This window comes from Phalaenopsis equestris, unplaced genomic scaffold (assembly GCF_001263595.1).
Source record: "Phalaenopsis equestris unplaced genomic scaffold, ASM126359v1 Scaffold000002, whole genome shotgun sequence".
Classification (NCBI taxonomy): domain Eukaryota; kingdom Viridiplantae; phylum Streptophyta; class Magnoliopsida; order Asparagales; family Orchidaceae; genus Phalaenopsis; species Phalaenopsis equestris.
This window is the reverse complement of record NW_018164444.1, coordinates 77338464-77358584: the sequence shown is the minus strand read 5'-3', so window position 1 is coordinate 77358584 and position 20121 is coordinate 77338464. Positions and strand designations below refer to the sequence as shown.

At 33.0% G+C, this 20121-nt stretch overlaps 1 protein-coding gene and 1 pseudogene across 8 annotated transcripts in view; one reads left to right on the top strand and one right to left on the bottom strand.

The window, feature by feature from the left end:
* Positions 1–20121, top strand: part of LOC110020788 (DNA mismatch repair protein PMS1) — a 74332-nt gene that overhangs the window by 8566 nt on the left and 45645 nt on the right. For all 8 annotated transcript variants that reach the window (XR_002293571.1, XM_020719060.1, XM_020719025.1 and 5 more), the window contains 7 exons: positions 2196–2519; positions 2841–3947; positions 14403–14833; positions 14945–15071; positions 16609–16677; positions 16864–16934; positions 18044–18109. Coding sequence is in view for 7 of the 8 variants with exons in the window: in XM_020719060.1 (XP_020574719.1) it covers positions 2196–2519; positions 2841–3947; positions 14403–14833; positions 14945–15071; positions 16609–16677; positions 16864–16934; positions 18044–18109 (2195 nt within the window). In the remaining variant the exon portion in view is untranslated. The remainder of the gene's footprint in view (positions 1–2195; positions 2520–2840; positions 3948–14402; positions 14834–14944; positions 15072–16608; positions 16678–16863; positions 16935–18043; positions 18110–20121) is intronic.
* On the bottom strand, positions 8247–10163 carry LOC110029105 (annotated as a pseudogene).

Sequence of the window (20121 nt, the reverse complement as noted above, 5' to 3'; positions counted from 1 at the left end):
CCAACTTGAATTCTACTATTAACATCCCCATCTATATCACCAAAATCACCATAAAATCACTTTAATATAACCACGAAATCATTACATTACCTTCATAATAACCCCACATAAACACATCAAAACCATCACAATATAAACAAAATATAACATTAATTCCACATTAATATAATCACAATACCACTCCAATAACAACATAAACTATTACAATACCACCAAAATTATTGGACAATACCCCAAAAAAACATCTTAATACCACCAAAAATCTTCACAATACCCTCTCAATAACACAATCTAAACAAAAAAACACCAACACAATATGAACAAATTACAACCTCAATCTCACCTCAATACAACTACAACACCACCACAATAACACAATAATACAACCACAATATTGCTCCAAAACACCACAATGCCGCCACAATAACATCACAAAACCATCATGAACCAAATACAACCTCAATCCTAACTCAATACAATCATAATACTGCTCTAATAATACCACAAATTACTATAATACCACAAGAATAATAGGACAATATCACCACAAAATTACATTAATACTACCATAAAATCATTACAATACAACCGCAATAACACTGCAATCCCACCACAAAATCACCATAATATGAACAAAACACAACATCAATCTCACCTTAATACAACCAAAATATCACTTCAATAACACCATAAACTGCTATAATACCATCATAATAACATGACAATACCACAACAATACTATTAAAAAAAGATCACTATACAATCCCAAAATCATCACAATACAAAAAATATCAACAATAACAATGCACACCACAAAAAAAAAACACATTAACACCAAAATAACTCCACAAAATCACCACAAAACATCATAAAACTAACATAATATCATTGATTTTGAGTACAAAAAAAATCAAACAAATATAAATTAATGTCAATATTTGAAACAGAGTTAAGTTCACATCTATGATTTTATCTTCAATTTTTCTCACTAAGGTGCTGTTAACAAATAACACATGATTATCATCTTAGTCTTAACTGAAGCCCCAAAAGAAGGAATAAAATAGTGAACCGGATTTTGAACTGTGCACTGTACTAATTTTTGGGTTAGTTCAGGCCGGTCTATCCCTAAAATATATCTCTTCAACTTTCTATTTTCAATGGGTCGAATATTTTAGGGATGGTAAAATATCATTGGAGTCCTCAGGATGCTCAAGTACGTCTGGACTGCTCGTGCAATATTCTTCTTTTTGGGAGATCCACCCTTGAGTCCTTTCGGCTGGCGATGGAGAAGCTTAGGGCTACCGTGGCCCAAATCGCCGCTACAACCGACGAGCGGCTATCGGGGCTTCATTATTCCACCACCAACTATTTTTATTTGTAAATATTTTTCCTTTTGATTCTCCAAGAACATATTTTGCTACATGTTTAATAGCGTTTGTTACATTTAACAAACTGTACACGGAAGAAAAATTGTAAATTAAATAGATGAAGAAAGGTTTTAGATGCTCGGATTTGGATTAGTAGGAACACATTGATTCTTTGATTGATACATGATACCATCCTCAATTTTTTCGTGATATTTTTCTGATGAAATTTTGTTATAACAACAATGACCGTCCCTATTTTAGGCTAACAATTTGAGATTAGAATTCCAGAAAAATAATATTATGCACTCCAAGCAGTTCTCAATATCCATCCCTTGATACTATGGGCTCCCATACCATGCTCATTTTTTGGTTGGTTACTAAAATCTTAGCAGGGAGTTTTTTCTTTATTGTCAAAATATCTATATCATCTAGATTGCCATTGTGTGATAAAGCGGAGCCCAAATAGTTTGGAGAAGATTAATGGTGATTATGATGTAATCATGCTTTTACTTTCTGCCTTTTTTGAAGAGAAATGTGGTTATTCTCTTTTGCATGTATTTATTATTGTTCCTAAGATTGTTTATCTTTAAAGAATGTATAATGTCAAGTGATCATCTATCATGCAGTATTTCTCACAACTTTTTTGTTCTGACCATTTATTCATACATCTTTCATTTCTGCAAGCTTTCAAATAGATCATATCTTTGTCTCTTAGTATTTAATACATTAATCCTTCTATTACATCTTCCGACCACTTTAGAAATGGTGTCTTATACATTTCATTCACCACGTCATGTTCTTTCGAATATCTACCTTAATTTGCTGCAGGTGCTCGCTAGAAAGTATCATACGTCGAAAATCACAGATATCTCTGACCTTCACTCTTTGACGACTTTTGGCTTTCGCGGAGAAGCACTGAGTTCACTCTGTGCCTTGGGTACTTTGACTGTTGAAACAAGAACTAAGAACGAGGCTGTAGGAACACATTTAACATTTGATCATACTGGATCAGTGATTTCAGAAAGAAAAACTGCACGTCAAGTTGGCACCACTGTGGCAGTGGAGAAACTGTTTTCCACTTTGCCCGTGCGTAATAAAGAATTCTGTCGTAACATCAGAAGAGAATATGGAAAGCTAACTTCTTTGTTAAATGTGAGAAAGCCTTTTTTTTATGTTCATTGGAGTTTTTTGTAAAGATATTTTCTTAGTCCTATTTTTTATGCTTAAAATTATGAGAAAAAATTTGAAACTTTTATGATCCTCTCCCCTGTTCACGTATTTCGATGTCTCCTCTTTTCATGTTGTTCTGAATGGCACAGACTGGAAGGTCTGATTTTTGGCAATACCCTGACAATTTTTTTTTGTTATAATTAGTCTTCTCCGACTATGTTTGCTGTTTTTACTGAATGCTCCATATTTTTTTTCACCTTTTCTTTTTATGTTTGACAATTCTTCATTTCCATTACTGTTTAGGCCTATGCTCTCATGACTAAAGGAGTTCGTTTTCTTTGCACCAACATAACTAGTAAAAATTCGAAATCGGTGGTGTTGAAAACTCAGGGAAACATCTCAGTCAAAGAAAACATCATAACTGTCCTCGGTTCAAACACTTTCCAATGTCTTGAGCCTTTGAGTATACATATATCAGAACACTGCACTGTTGAGGGTTTTTTATCGAAACCTGGTTATGGTAGCGGCCGAAATATGGGAGATAGGCAATTCTTCTACATTAATGGTAGGCCTGTTGATATGCCAAAAGTGAGTAAACTTCTAAATGAAGTATATAAAAGCTCAAATTCCAAGCAGTATCCAATCGCAATTATGAATTTTATCATACCAGCGACATATTATGATGTCAACGTAACTCCTGATAAGCGGAAGGTTTTTATTAGCGACGAGGGCTCAATTATGATTTCGTTGAGAGCAGAAATTGAGAAAATTTACTCGCCACATCAATGCAGTTATTCTATCAATAACATCACAAAGTCCTCCGTAGAAACCAATGTATATATGCAGGATGATGTTGAAGTAGATGCTATTCAGGATCCTAATGTCATGGATTTAGCTGGCTCTACTGATCGGGGTTTGGATGATGATTCCCCAATGACCTTAGAAACTGGTAACCGGTACATTGACAATGAAAGCATGTCTGATTTTGATGATGACGGCCCTCCTAGAAAGTTCGTAAAAAGTGTTGATGAAAGTAAGTGTAATCGCCATTTAAAGCAGTCAATGTATGCCAAGTTAAATACGAATGTTGATGAGAAAGTCCGTTCAAAGCTTGTTCGGTCATCTCTTTCAAGGTTTTGCCATGTAAATAAGAGGAAACATGAAAATAGTTGCAGCATGTTATCTGAAATGCCTTTGTTACGGGATGAAAGAACTTCCAGACAAATTAGCAAAACTGGTTCGGAAAAAAATGGTTCGACATTAATAAGGAAAATTCATATTTCAGAAGATGATGTATCAGTTTTTAAAGCAGATAGATCAGAACATAATCATGAAGCCTATAATGACTCCAACAAGGTGGATGGTTTTTGTTCATTACAACCTAAAACTTGCAATAGAGGTTATAACAAGGTACATTTTTCATTATGTATTCATAATCTATTAGTACTTTGGTTACATGTATTGATAAGTTATTAAAATGTGGTCATCTACTCATTAATTTATTCTTCATACATTGTAGTTCCTTTTTGAGACATTTCTTTCGTCCTGTGTTGAGAGCTGCTTTTACTAGCTTAGATGCACTTGCCTGCACGCTTTCAAATTCAAAGCATTTTGAAATAAGTTCTTTATTACTTTTTGTCTCATTTGACCCCAAGACTGTGTTTAGTTTTATTTGCTTAAATTATAACTATTTAAAGTGAAAATTTTCAAATGGCTATACATATATAATACCATGTGTTTGTGCTATGTGAGTCTAGTTTAGGTCAAAAATCCTAACTTTTAGGTCAGGTGTGGGCTAACCCACTAACCCGAAATTGATCCGCCAACTCTAAATTGATTTGAATGTGATTCCTCAATTCATATTGGACTCAAATGATTGTTATGCATATATTATGTGAGTTGGGTTCATGTTAAACTTTCTGATATGTTTAATATTTGAGTCGGGTTCGGTTTAAACTTTTTGATATGTTTAATATTTGTGATAGGTTCCGGTCAAACCATTTCGGATCAGGTCAATTTAGGGTCAAACCTAAACCCGACCCACTAATCTATTTTGACACCTTTATAGGTAGGTTTTGATCGATCCGAGAAAATGCACATGCAATAGTATTTTCTTGCTTTGTCGGAATGATGCATTTAGGCGCTTAAATTTTGGGGCATGATGCTCGCTTTAAACTATACCTTACATGTGTTGCTATAAACTTGGTGATGCAGTAATGAAGTTGCGAGATCAAAATACTTTTTTTTTCTATTCTTTCCTTCATTCTTTCTTTTATTTTCTTTATTGTCTTTTTTTTTTTTTGCTTTCTCTATTTAGAGAGAAAGAGAGAGAGTTACAAAAAGAAAGAAAGAGAGGGAGAGAGGGAGAGAGAGAGAGATAGCAAGTGGTGGTTTGGTAATAGCCGGATTTAAATATGATTTAATCTAAATCACGTGAAATAAGAAAAATGTTTTCTTTAAGTTTTACCAAAATTTAAATCATGTTTCTTGTTTATTTTGATTTGAAAGAATTCAGTCTTATTATATTTATTATTATTATTTCCTTAAAATTAGTGCTGAATGGAGCTCATGTCTTGCGGATAACTGCAAGAATATGACTTCCAAGGCCCAAGTACTAGAGAATGGAAGGAATGATTTTTTTTCTTTTTTCAAATAACGGGTCAACATGGATCTAACTTGATGCCATGTATTGCAAACTTTTATTTTTTTATTTACACTTGGCGGTCTAGTTGATGTTTCTCTAGCCTTCTCCAATGAGGTCCAATCATGATTTCTTTCGTCTTTGTAGTTGAACATTTTAGTTAGTGAGTGATGGAGAGGCAGGGGAGCAATGACATTGATGGGATTGAGGGGAGTGGAGGTCAATCTTATTTGAGGAAGTGCTTAGGGTATCGAGGTGGAAGTAGTTACAAAGAAAATTTAGAAAAAGGTTAGACATAGGGATTCAAATGAATTGAATCTAAGTATTCATGGTTGAGTGCAAGCTCAATTTGAGCGTTTGCATTGTTGTACAAGCTTAGCTTGTTTAATATTATGTTTGTTAGCTTGTCAAATGAGGCTAAAATAACGATGTTTGAGCTTTACTTGAGATTAGCTTTTTAGCTGATCAAATGAGCTTCATAGAGCCTATATGAGCAACATTATTGAGTATCTTTATAGTTAACTAAATAAGTTTTATTGAGTCTATTAATGAGCTGCCTATTATGCAGAAAAATTAGACTTTAATGAAATGAACTATTTGATAAACAAGCGTTAAAATGAGCTTAAATAAATGGATTGTGTTCATCAACAATAAGACTCAATTCATTTGAAAAAATAAGACTCTCCCATCATAACATATTAAATAAATTTGTATTGAGCTTTAAATATTCTTATTATTGAGCTTTAATTAGGCTTCTTAACAAGTTTGTTCATGAATCTAAAATGATAGTATTTATGATCATAACTTAATTTTTTCATTCATCAATTGAGCATTCATAAAAAGGTTCAAGCTTGTTCGATTAATTAATTAAACAATAATAAACGATCTCTACTTAAGCTAAATTGTAAATAGCTTTTCGAGCAAATTAGTTTATTTTTAGCTTTATCTAGGTGCTAGAGCTTTTACTTGTTTTTCATTTTATTGTTTTCAATAAAATGAAATAAAATAAAGGATTGAGCTTGACTTCATTCAACAAATGTGATATGAGGCGTCAAATCATAAAAAAATTGCATGAAATTCTATTCAGTTCTGCCATCCTTCAATATTTTATTTATAAATTCCTTGTCCATAAAAAATTTATGGTTTTTTTTGTTCATTATTTTTTTATGGAAAGTTTTGATATCCAGCACTCTGAATTTGATGGCATACAATTCAGAATTTTGTACAAGTTGACTGAAATACCATTTTCTAACAAACCCAAGTTACCTCTAGCTCAGTTCCTTAATGGCTTTCTAGGTTCAAGTGAACTAATTAATCACACGAAACTGGCTCTGAAACTTTGACTGAACCCATCCCCAACCTTAGCTCTGGCTATAATAATTTTCCTCACACTCTTTGCCATATTTGTAGACTTCTTAATCAATCTTAGCTAAATATTATAACATTCCAAATATGAAGCCCATTTACCCTTCCGGTCTCTACCAAACATTCTATTATTACTCTACTTGATCTCTTGCCAATTAATGCCAAATTTTTCAAAATGTTTTTTTTCCACTCTACAGTTTCTAGTGATTCAAATATCTTGACTTTTTTTTTTTATTATCAATTTTCCATTATAATTGTCAATCTCTTATATTCCTCTAAGGACATTTTTCCAAGGAGATATCAGCGCATATTTGAGAGATCCTCACTACAGTCTCAATTGTATGCTGATATTATCATCTTAGCCAGTATAGTAATTATTGCAAAACCTATTATTCACATGATTATTATGAACATTTTGATGATTCTTACTATTATTTTCTGCTTAAAAAAATACGATCCTACTATTCTTTTTAATTATGTTAAGCTTTATAGTCATTATTATAAGAAATATCAAATTTCATGCTCTTCCTACTCCCATTAATACCAATGATCTCACTGTCCTTCTTTTCATCATCACCAACTTTATTATTCACTTGATTTATATTATAATGCCTATCACCATATTCCATCAATTGAAATTATTCATGAAGCACACACATTATTTGTGAATTATTTATCATGATTTTTAAAGGGCAATGTATTTTTCTTATATAAAACCATCACTTATATCCCGTTGACTCTATTTGTCAAATTTTATGCATCCAATTCACATAAAAGCTTGATTGCTGCACTAAACTTGATGCTTGAAAGGTGATGAAGAATGACTAAAGATGGCTAAAATAATGAGCTCTCGAATGGTTGAAATACTAATCATCTTGGTGATTAGGAAAGGCGGCAGAGGAGATTTAGGGCATCTCAGTCACTATCCTAAGAGGTTCAACAATCATAAGTGAGAAAATTATGTTGCTTGTCTTCAATTCTTCAATAACATATTGTTTCATATAATTCTAAGACAACTTTTTTATTTTAGTGGTTTCTCAATACATGTCTACAATATCCTATATATATATATATATATATATATATATGTAAAATGTCTAAGACCATCGAAGAAAAACTATTGTGCATCATTATTATATATTGTTGATTGTCAGAATTCAACATAATGATTTTATTAATTTGAAAAAGGAGTATAAATACCCTTACATGAATCCTAGAATAAGAAAGACAAAAAAATGAAATAACGTGAAAGGAAAGACATAACACCTATATCTCCAATTAATTAATTTATAATAATTATTTGGAGATAAAGAAAACGATATAAAATTGAAAAGCCTAAAATGAGAAAGGAAATAAATCTAATCCAATGAAATAAATCTAAAATAGGAAAGTAAAGAAATCTAATCTTCATAACTTTTACAAGAATAAATTATTTTCTAATATAACTTCGAGCACTTCTCTCAAGTTAAAATATGGTTGACAATCATGTTCAACTTGGATTCGAAAATATCAAATAATGGTCGAGCAAAATTCTTTGTGGGGTAAAACTTGAAATCTTCATTCCGTACTTATTAATCAACCCCAAGAGCATTTAGGAATATTTTTAGTTGACTGCGATTGTCTTTGATTGCAGTTTTTACTGTAGGTATGTGGAATGCTCGTACTGGTAATGTTGTGAGGAAGTTTGCAGGGAAGTAAACAACTTACATGTAAAGCTCTAGGGCATGGTCTGTAAGGAAAAAAAACTCTGGAGGAGGGTCAAATACAGGAAAAAACTCAGGAGGAGGGTCTATTGCATGAAAAAGCTCCAGAGGAGTGCCTGCTGCAGGAAAAAACTCTTGAGGAGGGCCTATTGCAGGAAAAAGCTTCGGAGGTAGGGTTGTGGCAGGAAAAAGTTCTGGAGAAGGCCTTGTTGCATGAAAAACTCCAGAGGAAGGCTCTAGAAGAGGGCCTGCTGCAGGAAAAAAAGAAAGAACACTTGACAGTGATTTTTCTTCAAGAGGTTCCAAGCTCACACCTCCGCCTGCTGAGATGTGGCTCATCTTAACAACAAGCCCAACTCTCTCCACGGCGGCGACAAAGTTTCCCCCTCCGATGATGGTTGCGACACCTTTTCCACAAAGCTCGACCAATTTTTGGGCAATGCATGTGTTCCAAAAGCAAACTTCTCAAACTCAAAGACACCCATGGGCCCAATCCAGATAATGATGTTAGCACTGTCAAGAGTTCCGTTGAATGTCTCAATGAAATCTTGTCCAATATCAAGGTCCATCTGGCCATCATGGATGGCAGATGCCGGCAAAACCTTGCTGTGGGCCTCAATGACATCGGGGGTAACAGGAGTTTCACTCCTTTCAGCTCTGCCTTCTCGATAAGAGCTATTCCTGGACTAAGCTTATCTTCCTCAATAAGAGAGGAACCAACACTATGTCCTTATGCCTTGTAGAATGTGAAAATCATTCCTCCAAGAAGAAGGATTAGGGTTGTCAAAACGGTTCGTTGTTCGCCAACAGCTTGTGTTCGACTCGTTAAGAAATTCGTGTTCGGCTCATTCGCTAGGTTAACGAGCCGAACACGAACAACACAAACAAAGATTTGTTCGTTCGTGTTCGGCTCGTTTTAGTTCGAAATACTACTAATCAATTTTATATATATATATATATATCTTTGATGAGTAGTATTTTTAAAAAAATTAATTGACTACAAAACTACAAAGATTTATAATCAATTAAAGTATTAATTAAGAAAATAAAATTAAAATTATTAAATTAGATTCAAATGATATTTTAATATAAACAATAATTTTTAAATCTTGCCCCAATCATTAACATCTTATGGCTACATGAGGGTTATCAAAACGACTCTTTGTTCGTGAACGGCTCTTGTTCGGCTCGCTAAGCAAACGAGCCGAACACGAACACACTTTTTAAGCTCGTGTTCGGCTCGTTTACACCTCTAAGAAGGATATCAACTTTCTCTAAGTGCGACCCCATCACCTCAATATTTGTTGAACCCTTTGAACCACAAATAATGACAACAAATGACTGTTTCATATTCACAACAACCCCGACAAGGCAGTCAAGTTCCTTCTGCATGAGAAAGACAACAATAATAGGTTTCAAGTACTTTGTAATGCCCTTTGTTGAAGCATAAGCTCTGTGAACAGTTCCAAAGGCATCATTAGCATAGAGACCAACAAGTGAATCAAGTTTCTTTGCAACCTCTGGATTATTCTTCTTTTCTTCCTTATAGATTCTCACATTCTCGAGGAGGATGACACAACTATCAGATAATGCAATGACGATTTTCTCCACTTCCTCTCCAATGGAATCATTGGCCATCTCAATGCCAACTTCAATTAGTTCTGATATCCTAGGCACAAGAGGCCTCTAGCTGTATTTTAGAGTGACATCTTTAGGGTGGACCGGATGACTGCAGAGAGTGACCTTGGTTCCGCACTCGCTCAAGTAATTTGTGCTGGGAACGACATTCCTAATCCTGATATCATCTTTGATTTTGAGGTTGTCATGGAGAGGAACATTCAGATCCACCCTAATGAACACCCTCTTGCCCTTCAGATTTGTTCCCTTCAAATCGCTAATGCTCCTCTTTGTTGCCATTCTTAAATCTCTAAAACACGGATTCAACTGGAAGAAAATAGAGAAGTAAACCAAGGTTTGGAATGCAGGAATTTCAGCACTGACAGGAAGGAGATCCGGATGTAGCAGAATGACTGCAGGAGGATGCGTCTCCACTAAGGAAGCTTGCAGGATTTTGCAGGTAGTTTTCTAGTCGACAGAGAGGATTTCTAGCTGCTTGAGGGAATTACTGCAGCAGGAATCAGGAATTTTGGACGGCAGGGCCTGCAGGGAGAGGAAGCTCCCGATGGAAAAATTGAAAAACAGGAGGAGGAAGGGTCTGCAACACGACAGAGAATAAGAAGTTTTCGACAGTAGGAGATTCTAAGGTTTGTTTCAAGGTTTTGATACCGTGTTGATTTTCAGAGTTCAACAGAATGATTTTAATTGATATGAAAAGAAGATATAAATACTTTTCATGAATCATAGGATACGAAAGACAAGAAAAATGAAATAACATGAAAAGGGAGATATAACATCTATATTTTCAATTAATTAATTTAGAATAATTACTTGGAGATGAAGGAAACAAAATAAAATAGGAAAGTCTAAAATAGTAAAGGAAATAAATTTAATCAAAAAAATAAATCTAGAATAGGAAAAGAAATAAGTCCAGTCCAAGGAAATAAATCTAATCCTCATAACTTTTAACAAAAATAAATTATTTTCTAATATAACTTCTAACATATATTTAAAAAACAGAACACTTTAAAATATCTAAAAATTATGGAAATGGAGCGAGGAAGAATTAATGGTTACGATGACCTTACATCATTAGGGCACAACCGGATATTCTTTCTTTGTTCTTATCTTGGGCCAAGCAACCTATCCTGTCCTGATTTCGGTAAGCAATCATTCCATACAACTTTCATTTAAAGTTAACTCATCGTCCACACATAAGGTTGTTCAATTACATTATAATTCAAAATTTTTTTTATTACCACACTTATTGATCTTGCTTTTTTTCTTTCAATTAGAACAATGTTTGCAAATAATATACACCATGAAGCTTTCTCTTGGCCATAGCAGTAATTCCCCTTCTGTATGAAAAATAAAAGTTGAATGTTGCTTTTGATATGATAATTATGTCATGGCAAAAACCTAAGCCATACTACTATTTATTGATGATTTCAATTCCCTTATTATCTTTTTTTAAAATTGCATAATTTGAGGCTTGCCTCAGGGTGATGTTCATGCGAAGTGTCTTGAGTTTTGCTCTTTATGGTAAGAGTTTTTATAGTAAGAGAGAGAGGCGTAAGCCTACATGGTTTATGGCACATTTCGAGGTGCATGTAATGAGGTGTATGTCTCTATTTTATTGTTTGTATGAAATTTTTGGACGATTATGAAGTTCTCTAGTTTTTAGTGATGTACAGATAAAGAATGGCTTGTGGAGGGTGAAAATGGAATTTCACCATCGCAGTTATAAGAGGAAGAACTCAATGCTGGAGTTTTTGACGAGTAAGGAATAGCACATGCCGACAAGAAAGTAAATTGAAAAATGTTAGTATAAAATATAATATAATAGAAATTGAAGAAGGCCAATATAGTTATTGTTTTTAATGATATTCTTTTTGCAGCTTATTGCTTAGGGAAGAGAAAGATTATTCAAATTGAAAATGATGAAGAAAATCGAATGGATATTGATGTAAGTGAGGATGAGGGAGGCAATATGGCCATAAAGCAATGATAATGCTAGGTGATGAAGGTGGGAGAGATTTTTGAATTTGAAGTCTTATATCATAATTTGATTATTTTTTGACATTTTTCTTTATTTATTTTGCGCTTCTTGTTTATATTTATTTATTTTTTTAAACTTTGTGCTTTTTTATAAGTGTTCGTATGAATTTCTATAATGTTATCTTGACACTTTTTTTATTACTTGTAAATATTTTTTAGAAGAAAATCAAGATCATATTTTTATGATATTACTTTTTGTCGAGTCATGAAAGAAAATTACTTTTAAATTCTTTATGATTTCATATTATTTATTGTTTTAAGCGTTTAATTTTGAGATCTATGCCTCACCTTTAAAAAATAACACACTACTTAATTACCCAATTTTAAACCCGGCTTTATTGTGATTCATTTTTTTATTCTTTGGACAATTTACTCATTTTTAGTTTCTTCCTCATTTACACTCACTTGTACATATCTTAATAGCTTTACTTCTTTTTTATTCATCTTTCTTCCATATGGCTGCTTGGTTAAATCCCTTGGTCCTATATCACGTGCATTTTCTTGCATTTTGCTTTCAGTATAAAAGAAAAAAGAAACTCAAATATATTGAAAGATTGAGGCCTTCTATCATATCATAATCAGATATAATGGTGTTGACACGGGGGTTTTACTCCTTCCTCTTCATTTCGTTTTACCCTTCTTCCTTTTTTTCCCTTCTTTTTTTACTTTCTGTTTTAGGCATTTTCTAATTTAAAATCTTTCATACAACTGAAATCTGATTTTTTTCTCCTTCCTAATTTAAAACCTTTCCTGAAAACTGAAATCTGATTTGTATTCTCCTTCCTAACTCAAATCTTTTCCTCAAATTTGAAATCTGAATTTATTCTCCTTCTTATTTTAGTGTTTCCTAACATAGGTTATGTTTCCTTATAAATAGGAGATGTTGTGCTTTGAGTTTGGGGCTGTGTTATGAAATCTGAATTCAGTCTTAGTGTTTTCCCTCTTGAGGGCTGTATCCGAAGGTAGTGCTTCGATTGTACTTTGTCTGAGGTGTTGGTCGTCTCCACGGGTTAGGGTGATGCTCCGACTGTATCTCGACCCCACCGAGATATTTATCCAGCCACACTTCCTCTCCCACGCTGTCAGCTCCTCCTCTACAGCTGTCGATCCATCTCTCAGCCACGTGCAACCTCTTCCCTACAGCTGTCAGCTACCTCCCAGCTCACCTACATCAACCCTACAGCCCCAGCAGCTCCTTCCCTACAGCTGCCATTCCATCTCTCAGCCCCCGCAGCCTCTCCCCTACAGCTGCCAGCCACTTCCCAGCTCTCTTACAGCCCCACAGCTCCTCCCCTACAGCTGCCAGCCACCTCCAAGCTCTCCTACAGCAACCGCAGCCCTCTTCTTGCAACCTCCTAGTCGTTGTCTCCCTCGCCAACCACACTCCAACAGCCCATTCGACTCTTCCCAGCACCCATCTAGCTCTCCAAGCGGCCGCCCACCACCAGCTAGAAGGCCATCAGCCCTACTGCTTGCTTCAGTAACCCTTCCAATCGCTGTTTTCCTTGCCAACCACCATCCAGCCACGGGGCTGTCTTTATTTGTTTGTGTTGTCATGTTGTTTGTCGTTTATTTTTTGCTTCCCTAGTGTCATGTTTGTATTCCTTTCGGAATTCAGCAGTCATATTGTACCCATCTTTTAAGTTATTAATAAATTTGTGTCTTGCGTCGTAGTTTGGGTTAAACTCCGGTATCATTTGGTATCAGACATTCTTTGTTAAAAAAATTTATATATGGTTTTTGATGCAAACATTAATTTTTTATCATTGAAGGCAGATTGGTAGGAGTTGGCATATATTTTGGATTGACTATAAAATAAATTTTGGAGACAAAGCTACGTGACTTCAAAGTATGCAATGTTAAATGTGAAATTGAAGTTGAATAATTCCATACATTTCCTGTTTCTATTATGGCAATGAAAATATTGGCAGATTACAATCATTTTAGATGAACTGTTTGAAAGTACTTTTAGTCCTCGTTAAAGGCTCTTAACAGAAATTGAATGGCTGCTAAGATATGTTATACCATCTTCAGGTTATGTTTTACGACTTCATAAGGCTCGGGCAATAAAAGTTTAGGGCTTGTTTGGGATCACTTTTGTTTTTTGATTTTGACTTTATTTTAAAAATATGTTTGTTTACTGAAATTTTGCATATTTTTATTATTTTTTTAAGAAATTAGCTTATTTTTAAAAATAATCAATATCTAAATTTTGTTTGGATTGCTTTTAAAAATAATTAAATATGTTATACCATATCAAACATGTTTTATTTTAAATCAATACAAAGACAAAACATAATAAAAATAAAAAACAGAGAACAAAAATAAGAATAATCCCAAACAACGGCTTAGACTAGAAAATTATACACAAACAGCTTTTTGTTTAATTGCTCTTTGTGTTTCTCACTTGTTTCTGTTGCTTTCCTGTTTTTTCCTTTTCATAATCTTTTTACTGAAGGCATTTATTTTGATACTTGTCAGGAAAATTCAAAAGAGCATCATTCAGTATTTTCCATTTCAGAGTCAGCATTGGAAGCTTCACCTGGAGAAAACCTAGAAATTAAATCAGGAGAACTTTTAACTTTAGATTCATCATTGGAGGAAGCACATAATATAAATAGTAGAATGATAAAAGCATATTCAGAAGAGCATCATTCAGCATTTTCCATTTCAGGGTCAGCATCGGAAGCTCCACCTGGAGAAAACCTAGAAATTAAATCAGGAGAACTTTTAACTTTAGGTTCATCATTGGAGGAGGCACATAATATCAATAGTAGAATGATAAAAGCATGTTCCACTCAAAACACCTATCCTCATCTGCAGTTTAGCATATATGATATTAGAAAAAGAAGGGATAAGAGGATGTCAAGATTGTTCTCTGGAAAGTCTAAAACTGAAGGAAGAATTCGAAGGTTTGTAGGGTAGTCATTGCTTTCTTGTTTTCTTATTAATTGATTTTTTGTAGCTCAGTCAGAATCATTTTGTTTAATTTTTTCCTATATTTTTCACATATTTTTGCGTAGTTGTTACTCTGCTGCAACAATTACAAATTCTCAGTCAGAAAATGATGAGGGAAAAACAGACTCTTTAGTCGCCGCTGTTATAGAGTTAGAGAGATTTTTCAGGAAAGAAGATTTTGGAAGAATGGAGGTAGCTTCACATTTTTGGACTTTTTTTTAATTGGCATCCGTTATTATTTTCTGAATTTAGTGAAAATGATTGTTTATGATACTAAAATATTCAAAATGATTCAATAAGATGTTTTAATCACTAAGTTTGCACTGAATTGGAAATAAAGTTCAACCAATATAGTTGTGATAAAACTAATGATGGTGATCATTTACGACACTTTTAATGTAATTTCAAATTACTTATTCCATGAAAAGATTGTCGTACACTTAGCCTAAAAAGGTAATTACCATAAAAAAGAATGTTAAATGTGCACATGCTGATCATCATCTGTAACTGGTGCAGCTTATTTAATGCAGTCATCATTGCTGAATACTTTCCATTGTAGATTTTTGTTAGCATTCATATACATTGTATTTACTTATGTTATTATTATTATCATCAAAATTTAGCATGTTGTCAATACGAGAAAAAAAAAAAACCTTATATTATTGTTATATTAGTTTTGGCGTTCTCATTATTTAGTGCTTCTTTCTTAGTTTTGTCCTTTTGTTTTCCATTCTACCTACAGCTTCTGAACCTCCCACCTCATTAAGAGTCATAAATGTGGACTCTGGTTGTATGTTTCTCATTTTATCCTTTGTAATTTAGTATATAAGCCCAAATTAAAATAAAATGATGGTCTAACACAAAAGTCGAACTTGTAAAGTGCATTTGTTTTCTGAACTCATTAAAATAAAATAGAATAACTTCATTAACCCAAGGCTTAGTTAATGCTCTTATCTCCTCATAATATTTCAGTTGGTTAGGAGATGAAATTTAAAGAGCCTTGTAGTCGTCATAAGAGAGTTCCTTTCCCTCCTAGCCATCGAATGTCGATGTAATCATTTTCTTTCTTATTTTATTATTCTTCTTTTTTTTTTGCTTTGCTTAATCCACTCATTGAAATCGTTGAGGTTGCTAGGGTCATCGCCTCCTTTGTTATCATCTATCTTTTCCTTGCTCCCTTGCATCTTGGATGCTTTTGTGGTAAAGCAATTTGAGGCTTTGTTATCGTAGCAATCTCAAACCTACCAAGCCCCTAATCTTGAGTTACTCTTTTGTGTCTACTTCAACCCTTTTCCTCTATCTAGCTATTGTTGTTGTTAGTAAATGTTAAATAATTTATTGATGGTTGATTATATTTAAGCTTTCAAACTGCATTTTAATCTCTGCACAAGCATGAGATGTGACAAGGGCGAGTTATTGCCCTGACACCCATCTTGATTTTTCACTAATCAGGATCAACTGTAAAACTAATTTATCTATATTGTTATAGAACATAGCTATATTTTCATAAGCATTCAAATGGATTTATCATAAACATTAGATGCTTGAATAATTTAAGTCATCAAAATGAATTACAGAACTTTTAAAAACTTCGTAAAAGTTTATATTTATTAGAAGTAAGACTTTAATTTATGTTACAACTGATTTTGAGTTTTCCATTTACTCGTATATTTTATTTTTTTTGTCTTATCCTTTTTCAAGTTTATCTGAATGAAGGGAATGGATTTAGGTCATTGGGCAATTCAATCTTGGTTTTATCATCGGAAAATTGGATCAAGACTTGTTCATAATTGATCAGGTGAGATTTCTCGGCTTTCTTATTGAAGCATTCTAGCTGCATGGATTGCAGGATTGGATGTATGCAAAGTGTTCTCTGATATGAGTGCGAAGGGGCTTTTTTGCTCAATTATTTTAATTGATGCACACAAGAATCACTGAAAAACCTTCTCATTTTAGTTCTAAGTTTAAGAAAATGGTCTTGCAGCATGCTGCTGATGAAAAATACAATTTCGAGTGCATCTCAAAATCAGCCCTAAGTCTGCAGCCTCTAATGAAGTAAGAAGCTTTTATAATTTGTATGCCAGTTGAATATCTGTTGCAGTAGTTTAAAAATTAGGGAAATTTACATACATTCCACACATATCTTCGCATTTACATATCCAACACTCAAAGTTTGATATTTACACTTATAACACCTTGTTGTCATAAACATATGTGTGAAAAGGTGTATTTCACTTTTAAAAAGAGAGTGATGACAGTATTTTTGATGTGATGTTAAAGATATGAGTGATATGCTTGTAAGCATGAATGTTTAGTTGTTAGATGTTTAAATACATAAGAATTCTGTGATATTTTTGTAAATGCCTCTAAAAATTATGAAATGCTTTGTCCAAAATACTTCAATAACCTATGAAAGTTTGTGGCTGGAGTACTTGGCTAAGAGAGATCCACAAGCCAACTGCTTCTAGTCCTGATGCTGTAAAAGGTCTCCTTAGATAAGCCCAGAAATGCGAGGTGTATTTCAGCAAAAAAAATGAGTTGTAGAATGTGCTAAGCTCAATCAAGACCCTGGAAAGGTTGAGACTGAATTTGAAGGAACTGAAAACAGCCCATTCAGATGGTTTTGATTTCTTTAGCATAAAACATCCTCACGTCAAACCTACTCAATTGTAACTTGATTGTGGTTATCAAAGCTGAGTTGAGACTGCGTGCTTTAGGGAAATAAAATAACGATGTCTTTCAACGACATAGTTATCACTTAAAATTTATGCTTACTAAGGAAGGGAGAGATCTAACTTTAAGTTTGTCACAAAAGGAAGTTGGAATTCTGCTTTTTCTTTGGTTTAACTTGCTTTTGAATTGACATTTGATTCTAGAAGGATTATTGTTGCAATTCATGTTAAAGTTGATTATCTTGATGTTTGTTTCTTCAATGATCGTACTATTTGTACTGCACTCTTGTTGTGGAATTATCTGTACGAGTTTGTTTTTTCGCATAATCGTGTAAAATATCCATTGCCTATTAACTTGCAAATTTGCATGGCTTATTGAATGATCATTTCATTTCTTGCGTTAGCATTTGTGCTTGATTTACTCAACAGTCATTTGTGTTCCATTTGTTCAAATTCTGACGCTGGCGGTATTTATACTTTTTAAATGAATAGGCCAATAGAATTGGAACTTTCACCTGAAGAGGAAGTAGTGGCTTCTATGAATATGGACATAATCAGGTATACCTTGTTATTTGTGCGTGATAACATTCAGTTTAAGTAAATTTTAAACTTTTTTTAATAGTTAAATTCTTTATCTTTTGAAGGTTTTGTCTTACATGTTCAAAGTGAAGAATAACGTAAAATGGGATATTAATCTATATTTTTTCAGTTATATCAAAAGCTCTTTAATTTTGATTCTTATTCATGCTGAAATCCAATGTGAAATGGGAAATTAATTAGCAATGATAATAATGATTACAGTCATTAGCATTTTTAGCTTATTTCAACTATCTGGGGTCAAATTTATGAATCCTCATATGCACTTCATTTTGCATAATTTTTTGTGATGTTAATTTTGATTTACCTATTTTTATTGATGATTTTTCAATTTTAATTTTATATATTGATTTTATTAATACATCTTTTACCCTCTATTATGTATGCCTCAATTACTTAAGGTAATATTTTTCCACAATTTCATAATAAATTTACGCCAATCTTTCTTTGTTATAATAACTTGTTTATCTCCCTTGGTTTTACCTAACATCTATCTTCACATTTAAATTCTGCAAATTCATATTGATTTTGAATGATAGTTTTGTCGCCCCAACACTCATGTTAACCTAGAATTATTATAAACTGAAATATTCTTTAAAATGAGAGAGTGGCTTATGTTATTATCGTATACCTTAAAACATTCATTTTTTTTTGAATTGTTCTTTTTTAAATCTTACATTTATTCTCACTTCAATTCTAGTTTCCCTTACATAGGTTCTATTTCAAAATTTTCCTAAAAATTTTATGAAAATATTTTTAATGCAATTAGCTGGCTTATCCATTTTCAAATTTTGTTTGTCTACAAAATTTAATTTTGCCTCTTTTAATAACTTGTATCCAAAATTAATTACTTTTATGTTCCACCATTTTATTGTTGGGCGATTTTTTTTTTTTTTTTTTGTTTTCTCTCTGTTTAATTTTGAGATATACATCAAAAGCCACTATTCCATAATAGTGGCCAAATTTCTTTTGGAATTATTTTACATCTTTGTGAAAAGAGATTTCTTTTCTATTAGTTAATAAATGAATCCATTTGTCATTTTATAGCTTTTGTCAGCAACTTGCTTCTTTTCTCATATGAGTAATGAATTTGCTTTTGTAAGATGGCATGCTATTTTGAAATTGAAAGGTACTACAGCTGCTGAAAAGTAGGACGGTAAAAAAGAATGAATGAGCTAGTTTAGGAGAAATGTCAGCTTTACCCAGTTTGCTTCAGTATTAAAGGAATGAATCAAAGTCATGTCATGAGGATAAAAGAGAACTTATCCCATCCACCTCATTTGACACCTTTTTTGTTTTTTTTTCTGACTCTTCTAGTTTTCTCCTCAAAATCAACTAAAGCTTCTTTTCTTAGATTTCTCTCCCATTCTATGAATTCTCTCACGGCTCATTATACTGATGGTAATGATGATAACATTTTTATTCAACAAGTCTCTACCATTGCATAGCTGACATTCATCAAATTTGGGACATAAGTTTATCTGACATGCTTGAAATTTTGATTGGGTAATTAGGCTAGCTGTTTTGAAAGAGTGCTGCACAACTTTTTTTTTGCGGAACTAATGTCATTGAGCATAGTTTGAGGTGATCATTTGCTTTAATTTTGAAAAATATTATATAAAAATCCTTTGTTGTTTGAAAGCACAATAACATGTTGTCGATTCCTTATATTGTGGTAAATGTAGAAATTATGTTTGATTTTGAGTTGTTTGATTCAGGTTTGATTTGGTAATTAATTTGGTTTTGTTTTATATCTAACACCTAAACTTTACTTTTGACACTTATACCACTCAAATCTTTTTTGTCACATAATAATACCGCCATTTTTAATTTTTAATAAGTGAAATACACATTTTCATGCACAGATAAGCACCATAAGATGGTATGTATATAAAAAATTAAAGTTTTGGTTTTAAATATGTAAATACATAGGAATTGAGATGTATGTAAATCTTCCTTTCTATATATATATA